The 17,625-nt window shown below is 52.7% G+C and overlaps 1 protein-coding gene across 5 annotated transcripts in view; it reads left to right on the top strand.

The window, feature by feature from the left end:
- Window positions 1-709: 709 nt before the first annotated feature.
- The window catches only part of Arhgef10 (Rho guanine nucleotide exchange factor 10), an 86,679-nt gene continuing 69,763 nt past the window's right edge, over window positions 710-17,625 (top strand). For 3 of the 5 annotated variants that reach the window (XM_057752686.1, XM_057752683.1, XM_057752682.1), the window contains exons 1-3: window positions 710-762; window positions 13,705-13,792; window positions 17,436-17,600. In XM_057752686.1, coding sequence (XP_057608669.1) covers window positions 745-762; window positions 13,705-13,792; window positions 17,436-17,600 — 271 coding nt within the window. In that variant the 5' untranslated portion in view covers window positions 710-744. Of the gene's footprint in view, window positions 763-11,277; window positions 11,471-13,623; window positions 13,793-17,435; window positions 17,601-17,625 lie in introns of those variants that run through there. The other 2 variants (XM_057752684.1, XM_057752685.1) reach the window with 2 other exon arrangements.

Below are 17,625 nucleotides of genomic sequence, written 5' to 3'. Positions count from 1 at the left end.
GGGAGGGTGGGTACTCCAGATCGGATGGGTTGTCCTCCTGATGTCCCCTGCCCACAAGAGGAAGTCTGCCAGAAGGTGAATGATGGGGTCATGATGGATGTGCTATCTGCTCTGCACCCCCTGCCCATGGGACCCAAGATGAGAGAGTCAGACAGGGATAGAAAGATCAAAGATGGGGTGGGGTGAAGCGTAGTTCAGCGCCCCCCTGCCCACAGGAGCCTAGACCCGGGATCTGCAGGAAGCAGCAGATGCTGGGGTCACGATGGGTGGGGTGCCTATCTTGTGTTCCTCGCCAGCGCAATTCCCAGTGTCCCATAGAGGGCGGATGCTCGGGAAGCGCACTCTGGCCCCGCGCCACTCGCTCAAGTGAGCTGCCCAGGCGTCTGAAGGGGAAAGTGCCCACTCTGGGGCACTGCGAGGCGGCGTCCTTCTCGTGCCTTCTATACCCGGGAGCGCCTGGCAGGCAGCATCTCTCCCACGCGCCCAGGGCTCGGGGCGTTGGGCTGGGGGCGGGGCAGGGAGGGGGCGGGGGCCGGCAGCCACGTGGCCTCGCAGGAATGCGCGGGCGCGAGGACCGGGCGCATCCAAGGAACGGGCAGGAACGCTGGCCAGTGGGCACCAGACACGGCCCGCTCTGGCCAATCACAGCGAGGTGGGCGGGGATTCCCCCGGAGGGCGGGGTGGGAGCGCATCGCGGGCGGGGCGCGCGGGGGGCGCCGGACAACTGGCGGACGCAGACGGCGGATGGCGCCCAGCCCCTCGGTGAGTGAGCACGGCGACCCCCTCCTTCCCCAGGCCGCTTGCACGGGCTGCTTCTTTGCTTTAAAAGTTGCACTTTTGCCCAGCTCCCCCAAAGTAGCTAAACCCCACCCAGAGTTTGCTGGAGCCGCGCACGCAGTGTCACAGATGGCAGCGAATAGTCACCCCCACCCCCCAACACACACACAAGTTCACCTCTGTCCCTGGCACAGGGCAACAAGGAACTCCCAACTTCAGTTTTGGTTGTCCCCAAATCTGGTCGGTATTCCCCTCTCTAGGCCTTACACGACCCCCCTGCCAGACTTAGCAGTGTCTCTGGACACAGGGCAGCAAGAAGCACCCCAAATGTACAGGTGGCCCCTAAACACAGACAGAAGCAGGCGGGCTCTCAACATTGAGGTGTCCCCAGGCTTAGGTAAGGCATCGTGCAGCCCTCTATTCCTAGACACAGGTAATGAGAAGCCCCCTCCCCCCAACTTCAGTGGGCATTCCTAGACACAGAGCAGTGAGCAGCCCTCTAACTTCAGTGAATGTCCCTAGCATCATGGATGTCCTACAGCCTGAGGAGAAAGCCCTGGGGTATGTGCAATAGTGACTTACAGTGTCTGGCCTGAAGATGTGGGGTGAATTCACGGGGCGCTGAAATTGCGTGGGGAAAGTCAGACTGGGGCGTTTGAATGCGGATGCTTAGGATCCTAAGGTCCCCTTTAGAGCGAAGGTGACGGCTATTGGTTTTGTCACCCACCATTGCTCAATAATCGAGATCTTGGTCTGATGTGCAGTAAATAAATGCAGGTGGCTGGGCCTGGGACGCTCTGTGGGACCCCATGCTTTGAATGCAGAAGGGTAAATGTTTGAGCTTTTAATGAGTTTGTCAGTTCCCAGAGGGCGGTAGGTGTGCTCGGTGTGGACTCTAATGCTTGGTGTGACTCAGTTTCAGCTTTTGCTGGAGGAAGAGGTTCTTGTGAACTCATAGGGCAGAAATCTTTTTTTTTTTTTTCTTCTTTTCTTTGGCTGGGGCATACTCTAAGCTGTGTTGCCACGTTTAGAATCAGAGCAAGGAACAGCGTCACTGCTAGGTGACTTTTTTCTTTTTTCCCCTTTTTTTCTTGATAGAATCTAGGTCCTTGCACATGCTGGTAACTACTGCTGAACACCTTGTATGGCAGATGCTCTACTGCTGAGCTACCCCACAGCCTATTAAAAATCCGTCTTGGCCCTTGAAGGCCTGAGTTAGGAGAGGATCTTGAGTCTTCATATTAACGAGGAGCCGGGTTGGGGTGTGGCTCAGAGGTAGGCAGGCACTTGCCCGGCAGGCAACAGGCTGGGTTTGATCCCAAGGAAGTGCCAAATAAATAAATACACAGATAAAGCTGTGATGGATGACTAAATGAGAATGCCTCCACAGGAGGAGAAGTCTTGGTTCCTAGTTGGTGATGCTGTTTGGGTGGCTTTAGGGGGGGTGAACGGTCTTGAAGGGGGACTTGTGTCCTTTGAGGTGTCAAAGCCACACCCCATTCCAAGTATATTCTCTTTGCTGCGGGCTTGTGAACCAGGTGTGAGCTCTCAGCTGTCTCCACTGGCCACCACCCCCGCTGCCTTGCTCCCCTCAGTGATGATGGTGGACTTCCGTCCCTCAGGAACCAGCTGCCCAAATACACCCTTCCTTCTGCAAGCTGCCTTGGTCATGGTGGTTTATCACAGCAATAATAAAGTAACTAACACCATACATATCTCAAAGACCTGTTTTCCCCAAAAAACTAACTTTCATTAGGAAAGATTGTTGAGGTTTAACTTAGTATCTTTAAATGTGCACCACTCGGTTCCAGCACTGACAGCTTTCCCTCACCTCATTGGCTTCTGTGTCAAGCATGAGTTACCGTCCAGAGTTAGTGGTTCATGGTTTCTCAGAGGGAGGGTTGCTGTATTTGGTGATGCCCATCATTCGCCTCACCATACAGACCGGTTACTGACCAAGGAGTTCGCTACCAAGGGATGACGTGAAGTTAGTTATTGGGAATAACCTTTTTCCCCCCCTTTTTTATGTCGTCATGCTTGCACAAGCTCTACTACTGAGCTACCCCTCAGCCCTCTTTGTCTTCCAGCGTTTGGTTCTTGTAGATTCATCAACGATATTTATCAAACTACCTCTTGCTGTTCTGATGTGCTGCTCCTTCGGTGAGGCTAGAAGCAAGCACTGGGCGGTTCTAAATGGAGACGTTCTAGGTGGGGAGGGCTATGTGCCTGGGCCCTGGGTTACCTGTTGGAGTCATTCCTAGCCCTGTGGCTGTCTGCTCTTGGCACACTGCTCACGTGTGAAGTCCCCGGGAGGATAAAAACACTCTCTCCCAGAAAGTGTTCTGTGTTCACCAGAGGCCACTGACAGTCCAGCAGCCGTGGCTGCTGTCATCTGTGGATAATAGTGTAAGCCATCCTCGTAATTGGAGGAAAGCCCTGTTGTATAATACATCATTCTTTAATTGCATGGCTCAAAGTCCTAAGTACACAGTGGAAGGCTGTGTCTGGAGATCTGGAGATACTCAGGAGCATTTTTTTTCCCCAGTTTTTCGAGACAGGGTTTCTCTGTGTAACAGTCCTGACTGTCTTGGAACTCGCTTTGTAGCCCAAGCTGGTCTTGAACTCACTGAGATCCGCCTGCCTCTGCTTCTCAAGTGCTGGGATTAAAGGCGTGCGCCACCTCCACCCAGCAGGTCAGAGCATATTGACGTCCGTCCACTCCTGAGTACAATTTACTTAGGTGGAGGGGTAACTAAGCAAGGCAGCATTAGACACAGTGTGCTACACTGTTAATTATTGTCAGGGCAGAGCTGCACTCTTGTTAGCTGCGCTCTCTGGAGATGCGATTTGGGGACAGACAGTACATTGGGGTGGGTGTTCAAGGACAGACAGCTTGGAAGGGTCTGAAATGAACTGAGAATTGGTGTCAGATGGTCCAGGAGTATATCTGTGGACAGGTAGCCAGGTGGTAGCCTTGGTCGGGACCTGGGCTGCAGCCTCTGGAGAGAGGCAACATCTATGGGCACATGTGGGGTACAGTGTACCTGCCGTCAGCCCCTTTGCTGAGTGCACCCTCTTCAGGGCCTTCTGCCCTACCCCATTGACCTGGCCTCCTGCAGTCCTGAATGATGGCTTTGGCCCCTTTCTGTATGTGAGTTTTCAAGTGGTGATTTTTCCTAGCGCTGCTGCCAGTCTCTTTCCAGCTTTACCGATTCTTGCTTTTCCGTGTGTCACCATGATGCACGCCTGCCAGTGGGAGGTGGGGTCTGTGGGTTGTTAGGTTTTGACAAGACAATGGGGAAGAGGTAAAATGCTTTTCAAAAGTTATTAGGTTTAATGTTTCTGCCTTCCATCTGTCACCTTTTGATATGGGAAGTGATTTGGGCTATAAAATACAACATGAAAAGTTGTGCAAAACCAGGCACAGGGGCACACGCTCACAATCACAGCCCTGGGGAGGCTCAGGCAATGTTGAGTTTGAGACTAGCTTTGGCTGCTTACCAGACTTTGTCTTTAATCCAGCGGGGAGCTGTGATGGTCATATGAAGGGTCGTGTAGGGGAAGCTATGGACAAGCAAGCCTAGTGGGTCGAGTGTGTCTCTTCCATATGGCGGTGGCCTGGGTGAGTCAGTGTCCTGTAGAGGAATGAGGTGCTGGTTGGTCCAGGCCAGGCTACAGTCCTCAGGAGGGGCCGACAAGTAGGCCTGATCTGTGACGACAGGAGCACCTGTCCATGGCTCGCTGCAGAGAACCAGCTCTCATCACTGGGCCTGCTGTCCTGAAGGTGTGGGCTGCCTTAGACACTGAGGCTGGTTTTCATTGTGGGCATGGCTAGTGGGTGTAATCAAGCTTCCCCTGAACCTGTGGCGCTTTTTGCAGTGCTGGGGATTGAACCCAGGACCTTGCACATGCTGGATAAGTGTCCTACCACTGAGCCACAGCTCCATCCTGAGGTCATTTCTTTACAGAGAAAGCCTTGCGGACATTTGCCTTGAGATACAGCACTAAAGAGAAAACTCTAGAGTCGTATGTTACAGTATGATGGCGTCGTGTCTCATCGGTGCGGATGATTTAGACTATATAGGCAATCAGGTGTAATGCTCACATGTGGCCTGCAAGCATTCGTGAGGTCGAGACAGGAAGATCTCTTTAGATTTGGGGTCATGCGGAACTGTTAGTGAATGCTAGGTCAGCTGACTACAGTGTGAAACCCTTTTTGAAATAAACAAAACAAGATAAAAGGAAAAGACATGGGAGAAGCCAAGGAAACAGATGTGTATGTTTGGGGTTTTTTGGTGTCTTTCTTCCTCTGTCCCTCCTTCCTTCTCTTCCTCCCTCCTTCCTTCTCTCTCTCCCTCCCTCCTCCCTCCCTCCCTCCTTCTCCCTCCCTCCCTCCCTCCCTCCCTCCCTCCCTCCCTCCCTCCTCCCTTCCTCCCTCCTTCCTCCCTCCTTCTCTCTCTCCGTCCTTCCTTCTTCCCATGCTAGGGCTTGTGCCCACCAGCTAGGTCCTGTGGCCACTTACCGTTTCATTCTATTGTTCTATTTTTTAAAGGGAAAATGGAGTCATGATTTCAGTTTGGTTTCTGGTTTTCTTTAGAGACTAGAAGCACAATAAGTTGAAGTGGTCTTTGGTGCTCATCTCCTTAGTTGTAAGCTCAGGATTGAAGGCCCAGTCTTTGGAGAGGATAAATGGTCTGGTGTTGGCATGGTGAGGCAGTGGGCTGACCTGCAAGGCCAGGCCTTGTGTCATACAGTGGTGTTTTCACTTGGCTTTTTATGGCCATGGTGATGACCATGGTGACCCGATGGTGAGGACCAAGTGTGGACAGGGGGTTTTCACAGCTGAGTGACTATCTCCGAAGGCCTGGGTTTGTGTATGAGAACCCATGGAGTGTGTCACCGCGGTGTGTGGGCCCGAGTCTGACTGGGTCAGGGGTCGCATGGGTGCTGTTAAAGCCTTTCTGTATAGACTTATCCAGTTTGCTCTTGGCATTGGCCAGCCTTCTGTCTTTAGAAGAGATAAGGACTTTTATTAATGGTTTCCTGTGAAGCACTTGGCTCGTTGGGATGGAAGCCGCTCACAGCAGGTTGGGAGAGCTCAGGTGGGCACAGGCAGCTCCATCCGAGAACAGAGTAGGAGCTGCTCTATGGAGCATTGTGGGAGAGGGCATCTCTGAAGGCGTGGTTCTGTGCTGTGTAGAGCTGGCCACTTTCAGTCAGAGCCAAAGACTGAACGCTCACATTTGGTTCTGAGAATGTCAGAGGGACACAATTCTCCATTGACAGCCCAGACCCAAGAGTCTGAAGCGGAAGAGGGTGCTGCAGAGCCCGGGGCTCTGGCCGGGACGGGCAGGTCCTCTGCTGTTAGAATAGCGTCCAGACACGCAGGGCTCCTGGTGATTTCATAGGAAGGAATGAGAGGTGCAGTGTTTTGCCAAGCAACGAAAGCAGTTGGGAAAATAATCATAGGTCCTTGAAGAGAGGAAGAGAGATTGATGTTGTCCAGGATGTGTGGTCTCCTCAGCGATCCTCTGTGGAGGTGGGAGGGCCGTTTCTGGAAGGAATCCCTTCCGCCCTCCATTGTGTCTAGACAGAAGGTCAGCAGAGGGCGGGGACTCCTCTTGAGACCACAGGGAAGTGGCCTAGCCTGCCTGGATTTACCTGTCACCTGGGGAGATTTTCAGTTCCATACCAAGGACATTTTGCAGATGGCTCATCTTCATTGTCCTTGGTGAGAACCCCTTTTTAAATTTTTTTCCATACAATATATTTTGATCATGAAGTCTGTAAGACAAAAAACAAACAACAAAACAAAATGAAACATAAAGCAAAAACAAATAAAAAGACAAGCCATAGAGTTTGTTTTGTATTGGCCAACTACTCCGGGCACGGAGCCAACCCTGGAGTTCAGTTAGTTGATACACCCAGACCTCTCCCCTGGAAAAAACTGTCTTTTCCCTTGGCGGGCAGCTGTCAGTTGCAAATCCCTGTGTGGAACCTGTGTCTGCTACCCCTCTGAGTACTGGGACCCTGTCTGACATGAACCTGTGCAAGCCTCTGTGAATTCACATAGACACACACCAGTGTTGTTGTGTCTGGATGATGCCGTTGCCTTGGAGACAGACTGACGGCTGTGGAGGCTGGAGTAATGACTGTGCAGGGTAAGAGTAACCGAAAGCCAGGGCGGTCATTAAGCAGATCTGTCCATACTTTCACAGGACAGCGTTGATCCTGCAGGAAGAAGGGGAAGGCAGGACGGCCCATTCTGAGTTGGTCAGAGTCACTGATCAGGTGTGGGTAGTGCTGGCCAGTAGTCGGCCAGCTTTGGGAAGATGGGAACTTGAAATGACAAGCTTTGCTCATGGATTTGAACCTGGGTCTAAGAGAAAGAAGAATTGGGGATGACCCCGGGGTTCTGTTTATTGAGAGAGGAAGAAGCCAGTGGGAGGACCAGTTGCCCAGGCTTAGATTGGAGTTGTCTGTTGACTACCGCCCTGAGCCATGGAGTGGGCAGCTCCCTTCAGTGTCGTTGTAATGTGTGGTCTTAGGCACATAGCTGGTCCTAAAGCTGCAGGTCTATGGAATCACTTTGGGCCTCAGTTAGAAGGGAGGGTGGAGAGTGTGGCACCCAGAGCCCTAACCCAGAGAAGCGTACAGGAAGGGGTACATGGAGCCTGCTGATCCTCAGGTGACCAGGAACAGGTTGCTGATGGCCGAAGAGGCAGTGTCTGAATGTTGGCAGCTGGCTTGTGGGGAGAGGAGAGTGGAGAAAGCCTCTTCTGCGGAGGGCTCTGTGTGAGAGTCCACACAGCCTGTTTCCTCCACGGGGGCAGAGGGAGCTCCTTGATTCTGCTTATGGATGGTGGTGCAGACCCATAGGAGACCCACAAGAGAGGACACCTTCCTCAGGGTGCAGGGTGTGTGTCCTACCACCAACCTGTGTGATGTGGGGCATCCTCCTAACTTGCTCCACTGTCGAGCTGGAAGGGCAGGGCAGAAACAGGGTGGTCTTAATCCATACATGGGATCCCTGGACTCCTACGAGCGGCCCCCAGAGGGGCAGCATTCCTCAGGCTGCACATGAGTCTGAGTCTCTACAGGCAAAGGAGGAGAGTGGACATTACTACAAGGCCATCTGCAGGGTCACCTATGGCCTCACAAGGTGCAGCTAGGGTCTGAAGCTCAGCTTTGGCCTCTACCACATGATCACCAGCCGCACAGACTTCCCGGGGGGTGCTGCTGTCTTTTGACTAACCTCCTCCCTGACCCCATGTAGACCTCGTCCTTCTACCATACAGGGATTCCTTTATTCTAAAAGGCCCACCATGTCCTGAACTGGAGCTCCAGGCTGTCCACTCCCGAGCCACAGCATCCACCGTCCCCCTTGATCTTCAGCCTTCTCAGTCTGGCGGGTTTCTTCCCATAATGCTGGGTGGCTCAGTACTAGGGAACTGTCTCGGCTCCCCGGCTTGGGCAGCGCTGCCCACCTGTCCTTGCTCTCTTCCCATTAAGGAAGTCTTGGGCCTAGTGGACTGAGCCTCTCCAGCCAGTTATGAGTCTAAGCATGTGGCAGTCAGAACACCCCATCTTCCTTGCTGGCTCCCCAACATGTAAGTGCAGAAACAGACCACAACCCCGGATGTTTTCAGAGGTCTGCAGAATTGTATGTGTGAAGTCACTGGGCTTGCCCATGGTCAGCAGCAACCTGGGGAGCTTTCTCTGTCCCCCTTGCTCCCCTTCCTGTCCTCACTCCACTCCTTTGGGATGGTTTGCTTTGAATCCTGTCTTGTTCCCCTGTCAGGTCATGAACTTCCCGTTTCTATTCCGTACTACCTTCCTGGACTAGGCCTGCCAAGGACAGTACAGGCCCAGGATAACCAAGGACTGAAGTTCTAAGGGCCTCACGTGAATGCCAGAGAAAGGTTTGTCCACATAGACTCCCCAGGCAGCAGCCTGTGTGTGTGCAGATGTCAGTTCAGGTGGTCAGAGCTCATCTTCTGCGAGAGACATTCTGTCAACTGTGGTCACAATCTGGTCATGCATTGGGGCGCCCTGCCAGACAGACTCCAAGGGAAGATACTGTTTGCTGGTAAAGCACCACCTTGGTGTGTTGATCTTCAAGTTCAATGGAATCTAGTCTGGATGCCTCTTCCTTTTTGACTCACACCTCTGTTGGGAGCCTCTGGGGACTGTGTGCAGTGTGTACATTGCTGAATTCAGCGAAAGAGACAGTGCAGGTCAGTCAGCAGCATGGCTCAGGTGCAAGCTGGGGCTGTGCTTGCAGCTCCTTACCCTCTCTCCCGTGGATGTGGGCTCTTGTGAGGGCAGTAGGCATCCGGAGGTGGTTATAATGGCTGATCCAGGCTCTTTGAATAACATGGTTGGCTGAGCCCTGAAGGATATTTGAGAGTCATCCCTTGGAGCTGGGCCAGGATGTCCTGCGAGCACAGTGGATGCAGAGACCCGAGGCAGTCTTGGGGACCTTTGCATAGCCGTCAGCAGTCAAGATACAGACTGGCAGGGAGCCTTCCTGGTGCATTGGTCGGTGGCTTTCCCCTGTGTGCTGAGGCTGTCTCCTCAGACCAGATCCACCAGCTGTACCCCTCTAGCCGTGGTCTAACCTTCACCCCTTCTTGATGGGAGCCTTCACAGTGTCCGCTTCCCCTGGAGCATGTCCAGTGTCGTGTCTCATCAGCCTGTGAATAGGGCCTTGTTCTTAGGAATTACTTAAAACACCGTATTTCATGTCATCAAGCCCAGGTGAGTTCCTACCCAAGAATGCATAGCCGTGGACTCAGGCAGGGAGCAGAGAAGGCAGCAGGGGTGGGGGTGAGATAGGCTGAGCCCTGAAAGCAGGAGCACAGTTTGCAAGACGAGAGAGGATTATGTGGAAAGCACACTGTGTGCAGACAGGCAGCAGTGACAGTGCTGATGGCTGGGTCAGTGGGCAGTGCCAGCCATGCGAGTGGGCAGTGATGATGGCTGGGTCACTGGGCAGTGCTACCTACTAGGTCAGTGGATTGTACTGATAGCTGGCTCAGTGGGCAGTGCCAGCTACATGAACAGGCAGTACTGATGGTGGGGTCACTGGCTGAGTCAGCGGGCAGTTCTGATGGTGGGGTCACTGGCTGGGTCAGCAGGCAGTGCTGATGGTGGGGTCACTGGCTGGGTCAGCAAGCAGTGCTGATGGCGGGGTCACTGGCTGGTACTCACTGGGTCAGTGAACAGTGTTGACTGCAGGATTTGCAGGCTGCTTTTCTTTATCTGAGCAGTTGCAGGTGGTTTGATTTGGCCCTCAGGGACTGTTGGGACGAGAGCTTGCTGACAGCTGGGAACTGGCTGTTGCCAGCAGTACTGGCCATTCCGGCAGGGAGACAGGAGTCAGTTGGACACTGTTCACACGTGTTTTAGGTATCCATAAAGCCCATGCAGCGAGATCTAGAGAATGTCTGGAAGTGAGCATTTGGGCTGAGAGTGCAGTCCTGCACACAGTGTGCCTGCAAGTATGTGCCTTTCTCAGACAAAGTCCCAGCAGGTAAGGAACAACTTTGCTTGCTTCCAGGAAGGGTGTTTGCCACCTGTCACTGGTTACCTCATAGACCAGCAGAGTGAGCGCAGAGACGCAGAGAACCAGTGCAGGGTGGCTTTGCTCTTCTGTAGCGTGCCCAGGCACTGCTGCCTGTTCTGGTTTCTAGCTGGCTTCTGTCTCTCTGATGACATCAGCCTGGGGTTATCTCATGACACTTTGAGGGTGCCCAGTGACCAGGCTCCCTTTGGTGCCCGCCTCTTTGGGCTTTAGAGTTGGAAAGTTCTTACTGATTGCTCTCATCTGCTCCCCAAGGGATTGCTCTCATCTTAGATCATCTCTTCTGCTCCGCCAGCCGTGAGGCTGTGAAGGGCATGTCTCAGGGCTAGGTCTGTGTTCACAGAACACAGCTCATCTGTGTTCATCAAAGCAAAGATGAGTTCGCATGAGTTCTGGTAGGTGGGGCACTGCTCATTTCAGTAGCCATGTGTTCCTCTTGGGAAGGTGGCCTGGATGTGGACAGCCTCCACCTCCCAGTGAGTCTCACATAGCTGTGTCTCCTGCTTCCTGTGCCTTCCCAGCACTTACCAGGAAGAAGGCCTCCCATAAATCCCTTTATTCTTTCAGTTGAAATTCTCGGGTGTCCAGCAGGTATCAGGTGGGGTGATGGGTGGAGGAGGGGCAGGACTGGATGAGAACATCAGCCACAGATGTTGCCTAGCAAGGCAGCAGTGTGCATGTGTGTGCCCTGCCGAGGTGCCTCACACTGAGATGTGCACTTGCTGCCTGCATGGCATGTCTCACCTACAGCCCTTCTGAGAGAGGTTCTGGCACCTCTCATGGGTTCCTCAAAGGTCTGGGTACTTGCCAGATCTTGTTGGTAGGCAAAGGGCTTTGGCTTCTTTTCTAGGCTCTGGACTTTCAGGCTGTACCCCAAACAATTGCCCTCATTATAGCCCTGGTGTATCTTTCAGATCTCCAAGCTACATTGTCTTCATCTGAAATAGAAGGGCCTGCTCTCAGAGCTGTGGTGCAGTCTGTCAGTAGTAAGACACTCAGGACTGGCTGTGACTCACGACGTGTGACAGAGAGAGCCAGCACTGGAAGTGCTGCGTGTGTCTCAGAGGTGAGACAGCCGGTGCCCACTGAAGAGGCCTAGCCACTCAGGTGGGCATCTAAGTGGCTTCTGGTTCCCATGAGGGCAGGATGGAACCACATGGCCAGAGTCGCGTGGGGGCGATGCAGGAGGCTTGTATCAGAGAGCACATGCAAGGCTGGCAGATGGAAACTCTGGGTTCTGGCAGATGATGGGTTTGGCATGGGCAGGCAGCTCATCTTCATGAGAACACGGTTTGGCTTACTGGAAGTGCCAAAGCCAATACCAAGCCTGCTAATTGGGGTGAAAGAATTCGCTGGGCTGGTTTAGCGTCTTTGATGTTGTGAGGTGCAAATTGTTGCCTGCTCCCTCCTTGTGTTTGGGCAGCAAGTATGTGGAGAGCCCGTGGCTGAAGAGGTGGGGCTGCTCCTCACTGGGCATTGCATCCACCTGCCTGACTTAGGAACAGAAGCCTAAGAAGAAAGTCTCAGAGCAGTTTGCTTTTCTTCCCACTGTTCTGGTAGAATCTAGGGAGAGTGTGGAATGATTCCAAGGGGGATCCAGGGCTGGTGTGGAGCCTTACCAGGCAGGATCCAGGGCTGGTGTGAGGCTGTCCTAGGCAGGATCCAGGGCTGGTGTGAAGCTGTCCCAGGCAGGATCCAGGACTGGTGTGAAGCTGTCCCAGGCAGGATCCAGGGCTGGAGTGGAGTTTTCTCAGGCAGGATCCAGGGCTAGAGTTGAGCTGTCTGAAGCGAGATCTAGGACTCGTGTGGAGTGGTCCCAGGCAGGATCCAGGGTACATGTGGAGTGGTCCCTGTAAACCTAGGATGGGTATTGAGTGGTTTGGTGTGGGTCAGACTACCCTTCTTGCAAGCTACTGTTTCTCAAATTCAGTTTTTCTAATAGGTGTAGAGAATGAAGCCCAGAAAGCAGCCTTTGGAGCTTGACCCTGCTGACTGCAGAGGTAGTTAAGAAAATGTCATTGTTGTGCCTGATGAGAAACAGGTTTTACAAAGAAGCCATTGTCAGCACAAAAACCCCAGCTCTCACCACAAAGGGAATACGAGATTATTCTGGAGCCAAACATTGATGATTGTGGCTGGGAGCAGATTCCCGTCCCTGGGTGGCAGTTTCTGGAAGTGTTTGATAGTAGCAACAAAGGAAGTTACAAGTGAAGGCTCTTGGTTACCTCAGGTAGGTGAGTTCCAGCAAAGCAGAGAAACCCGCTCTAGGCCTCTGGTGCTATCCGATAACATTCTTAATCTTTGGGGTGGCAGAGGCTAGGGGTCTGTGTTAGTTAGGGTTCTATTGTTGTGAAGAGACACCATGACCACAGCAACTCTTATAAGGAAAACATTTAATTGGGGCTGACTTACAGGTTTAGTCCATTATTATCGTGGTGGGAATCACGTTGGCACATAGGCAGACACGGTGCTGGAGAAGTAGCTGAGAGTTCTGCATCTGGACGGGCAGGCAGCAGGAAGAGTGAGTGACACTGGGCCTGGCTGGAGCTTCTGAAGCATCGAAGTCCAGCCTCCATACCACACTTCCTCCAGCAAGGCCACACCTTCAATAAAATAAAGCCTTTTTGTTGTTTTGTTTTTGCTTTTCAAGACAGGGTTTCTCTGTGTGGTTATGGAGCCTGTCCTGGAACTCGCTTTGTGGATCAGGCTGCCTGTAATCATTCAAGCCAGCACAGGGTCTGTTCTGTTTTTACCTATCAGTCACAAGGATGGTAGATCACACAGTGGGGTGGGGTGTAACAAATGGCTGTTTAGGGGCTAAGATACCCAAAGATAATTGGACTCTGGACTCGGAGTCTTCCAGCTCTCCACAGTCGTGATGTTCTGGTCAGTAAGCATCTTTGCAAAGTACTGAATGTAGTTGTTGCAGCTTCCCCCCTGGGAACTTCACTTAGCACTGCTAAGGTTTAATTGAAGGAAGAGGAGAAACTGTTTGGTTTCTGTGTTGACCTCTCCCCTCAGAACACGGTATGAAATCTAGCTAAAACCTGCTGCCGTGTTGGATGAGAAGGCTCTGGCTAGGGCTGCAGGTTCCCAAACAAATTCCTGGCTGCGGTTCAAGGTGACATCCTGCACACTGAGAACCCTTTGTTGTGCTCTGGATTGTCCCTTCTAGGAAGATTTGCAAGTATTTGCAACTAACAGATGGTGAGTTCTGTCATTACAGCTGGGAGTGACAGTGACCTCTTTCCTTGTTGCAGGTTGTTTCTAGAAAGCCCTGACTGGTGTCTCCTGGGAAAGTTTTTTAATGCCAACTTGATGGACAATGTTTCTGCTTGCAGGGGCTCCTGTCCCCTGATCCTGACCAAGCGTGGAGAAAGGCGAGGCTGAGCATGGACCAAGGAGAACCTTCACCTCCTGCACCTGCAGGTAGGGATCCACCTTCTTAGAGGTGCCCCTCGATCTCATAGTCCTGGGGTTCTGAGGACTCCAGCATCCAGAATCACTAAGTTGCTACTACTTGGTATGGGGCAAGAAAGAGAAGGTTCATATTGTGCTATAGATGGGTCCTGAGCTTTGACATTTGGCCCTGTGGTACGGCAGTGTACCTAGGTGCCGGCGAGCTACCTGTCTGTGTTCCAGCATGTGACCTGTCTTCAGCATCTTGGATTCCATGAAGTTTGTTTTGTTTGATCCAGTTCGGGTCGTTCCTGAGGTGGTGTGTAGTCCACATTTGTGAATAAGCTCTGCCTTCCCGTCATGCTCCCTCAGGAACTGGCAATCTTCTTGAGTCCTGGGAGTGGATTGGGGCAGTGTTCTTCCTGCTTCCTTCCCCTGTAGGCCCTTCAAAGGCTAAATTGGGCATCCTTTTCTATCTGCTCAGTTGATAGAGACAAAAGGAGGGACCATTGGTTGGTTCTTTTTAAGACTGTCTGTCAGGGATACTGGTACCCACCCTACAGATGGAGAAGGAGGCGAGCTCTGCAGGCTAGGGTTAGCTGTGGCTAACCATAGGCAGCTTAGCCACATGAGGCTAGCGATTCCTCTGTGCGTCAGTGCCCTGCAGGGGTGGGCTGAAAGGGGCTTACATCTGTCGCACTGGCTCTGGCCCTCCTGTCCCACTCTGTTTGAGTCTATACGGTGACACATGGAGTCACAAAGAACAGGCACATAGCTGTTTCCAGGGAGACACCGTGAACTGGGTAGATGGAAGGTTCCAGTGCAAAGGCTGTGACACTGCCACCATAAGGGGACTCCTGGGTGAGGGAAGGTTCAGACTGGCTCACCTGCTGGGGTTTTCTCCACCCAGGAAACATAGGGTGTGAAAACAAGTTCCAGCCCCTCTTTCCATGAGGATTTATAGGCACTAGCAATTGCTAAGTGGGGAGGTTTGATTTTCTTCAGTGGTATATACATCCTAATGAAGCCACTGGATCATAGAGAAAGGGGGGGAATGAAGGGAGAGAGGGGGGAGAGAGAAAGAGAGAGGAGAGAGAGAGAGAGAGAGAGAGAGAGAGAGAGAGAGAGAGAGAGAGAAAGGAAAGTACAGAGGAGGGGCCCTCAGGCATCAGGAGTGAGGAGACAGGATGACAGGATGCCGGGAGGGGTGGGTATTCTGTGAACTGACCTTGACCAAGAACAGCTTCACTCTGTTTGAATCCTGGCAGTGAGGATGTGAGTCAGAAGCCTCTTACATGGGGGTGGGCAGGACCTCTGCCGTCTTTTCAAGTTAAGTAACAAGTGGTCTTGGACTGCAAAGGTGATATAGAAAATGGGCCTCAGTGAGGTCTAGTATAACACGTGGCCCCATCGCTTAGCTTTGTGTAAGGAACAGTGTGGGGTACAGCTGCGTGGATAGGAGACATTACCTCTTCTAGACCTCTATCCAGGCTCCTCATCCTGGGATTCTGTTGCTGCCATGGGGGTCACTGAACACGTCCCCCGCTACTGATGGCCTTGGTTAAACCAGTTTTGCCCAGCTCTGCCTGCTCTTCGAGTTGGCTCCGTGGTTCTGGCAGGCTGCAGGCCAGCATTGGAGGGCTTGCCTTTCTGTCAGCTGCGCTTGGCTGCTGGAAGGGCCCCAGGTTGGGTGAGCAGTACCCTCTCCTGGTATGCTTCCCTACAGGGGAGAAGTGCACAGCCGTGCTTGGGGAGTGGATAACTCTCCACCCCAGGTCCAGCTGTACTGTTTTGTCCTCTGTGCCTTCTGCAGCCCGCTGTTCAAGCTCGCATGTCTTCCAGCTTTCAGCTTCCTGTGAAGTTTTCCCTGGGATTGCTGGCTTTACACAGTTTGCCACATCTGCCTTGGGGTGACCTGGACAGACCCACTTGTCTGCTTTGCTTGTTCCTCATTTTCTTTTGACTGCTTCAGTGCCTTAAATTTACCTGATTTCCACGCTGATCTGCATCATTCAGATCTGCTGGAGCCTCTCCGACCCCAGTGTGAGGTTCCTCTGCCGTGAACATGGTCCTGTTTGCTTCGACACTGCCATTCACGTGTCTCACTGCTCCAGCAATACTCACCCTTCTTTGTTGTCTCTCAGTCCCTGACACTCACGGGCTCCTCAGGTAGCAATCAAGTGTTCCTAACCCATGAGCTGGTCCACCAAGGACCAATTTCCTCATATTACCTCAGGACACTCGGCTTTTGTTTCAAGGAGGGAAGAGGGTTTTATCCCTAGGTTTCTCTGCTTTCGCGGCACTCAGCTTGATCCCATCCACCACCGTGTTTCACGGCTTTGCAAGGCATGCTCTGAAAGGCTCCTAGCTTGAAAGCCTTTGCCGATCCAAGCAGTTCAGATGCTGAATGTTGCCTGATTTTCACGGTGTTGGCTGTGCCATTGTTAGGACTCCCATCAGCAAAGCTTTCCTTCTTCCTGCATTGAAAGTTAGGTTGGAGGGCTCTTAGCACTTCTGTCACACTCTCCTCTGCTGTCTGTCTGCCTGTGGGCTCCCTAGATTTTGAACCCCAGGAAGAGCTCTTCATAAAAAGATCTCACTTGGACTATCTTTCCCTTCATCCTGCCATCTGCAGAAAACATATGCCTCCATCTTATGCCCCCTTTCCCCACTTCCCCTCCCAATCAGAGGCTAATGCAGAGGATGGCAGCATCCTCACACCTCTCCCCATTTGAATTCTTCCATTACATGGGCAGGTTCTCCCTGGCAGACAGCTCAGCCTCCCCCACGTCTCACTGCCTCGGCAAGGGCTGCACCTCAGCTACCCAGACTTGCCTGCGATTCTCGCATATACACGCTACCTAACCTACCGTTATGGATTACCGTATATTCTCTAACCCACTAGCTGGTTTGGTGGGCGTCCCCACGCTCATGTAGTGATTGCGGTTCATCAAGGAGATACGCTGCCCCGTCCCTCAGAGGGGAAGACAGTGCTGGGTGGAATCTAGAGCAGTTCACACGCTGGGCAGGTGCTCTGCTGCTGAACTCAGCCCGTCCTGAGAAGTGCGATGTGACGTAAAATATATTTATCTCAGCCACGCTTTCTTTCCCCACCCCTGCCAAAGGAGCCATCTGGAACCACTCTAATTGTGGGGTAGGCATTACGTGGCACTTTCTTCTGCCAGGGGGTGACATGAGGTGTGTCATTGTGAATAGCAAGATCATGGACTTGTCCCACGGACAGGTGTCTCTTGGTAAATCAAGTCCTTCTCCTCTCCTCATGTTGTCTTAGTGTGGCAAGAAGACCAGATTTCCCTGGAAGCTAAGCCACAGCACATTCTTCAGATGTGGGATTGGAAGCTAAGCCACAGCACATTCTTCAGATGTGGGAGGTGCTTTTCTCCTCTTCTCCTCTCCTTTCTTGTTTTTCTTTTTCCCCACCTTGCGGCGAAGTGCCTGCCAAGGGAAACCGTAGCTCTGATCCAAAGTCCTGCTGCTGCCCCAGTGATGCTGCCAGCCGCATTGACGCGGGGGTGGGGGTGGGGGGCAGGGGGTAGGCTCAGGTTCATCGCCTTTCCTGCTGCTTCTCCTGGGTTTTTCTTGCCCAGGGAGGTACAGATGCTGTCCTGGAAGCAAATATCAATGTTGTGATGCCTGTGATTTTCAACTCCAGAAAATGAGGTGAAATGTGACACCAACAACAATGAAGAGGAGGAGGGGGAGCTGTTTGACTTCGACAGCGGAGATGAAGTCCCTGAAGCCGATCGGCAAGCCCCATCCGCCCACGGGGCCAGAGGCGCTGACACAGTCCTTGCAGGCGAGAGCACCTGCCTTGCAGGTCAGTCACACAGCCACACTGCCCT

This window comes from Chionomys nivalis, chromosome 20 (assembly GCF_950005125.1).
Source record: "Chionomys nivalis chromosome 20, mChiNiv1.1, whole genome shotgun sequence".
Taxonomy (NCBI): Eukaryota; Metazoa; Chordata; class Mammalia; order Rodentia; family Cricetidae; genus Chionomys; species Chionomys nivalis.
Note: the sequence above shows the minus strand (reverse complement) of the source record. Positions and strands in the feature narration are given on the sequence as shown.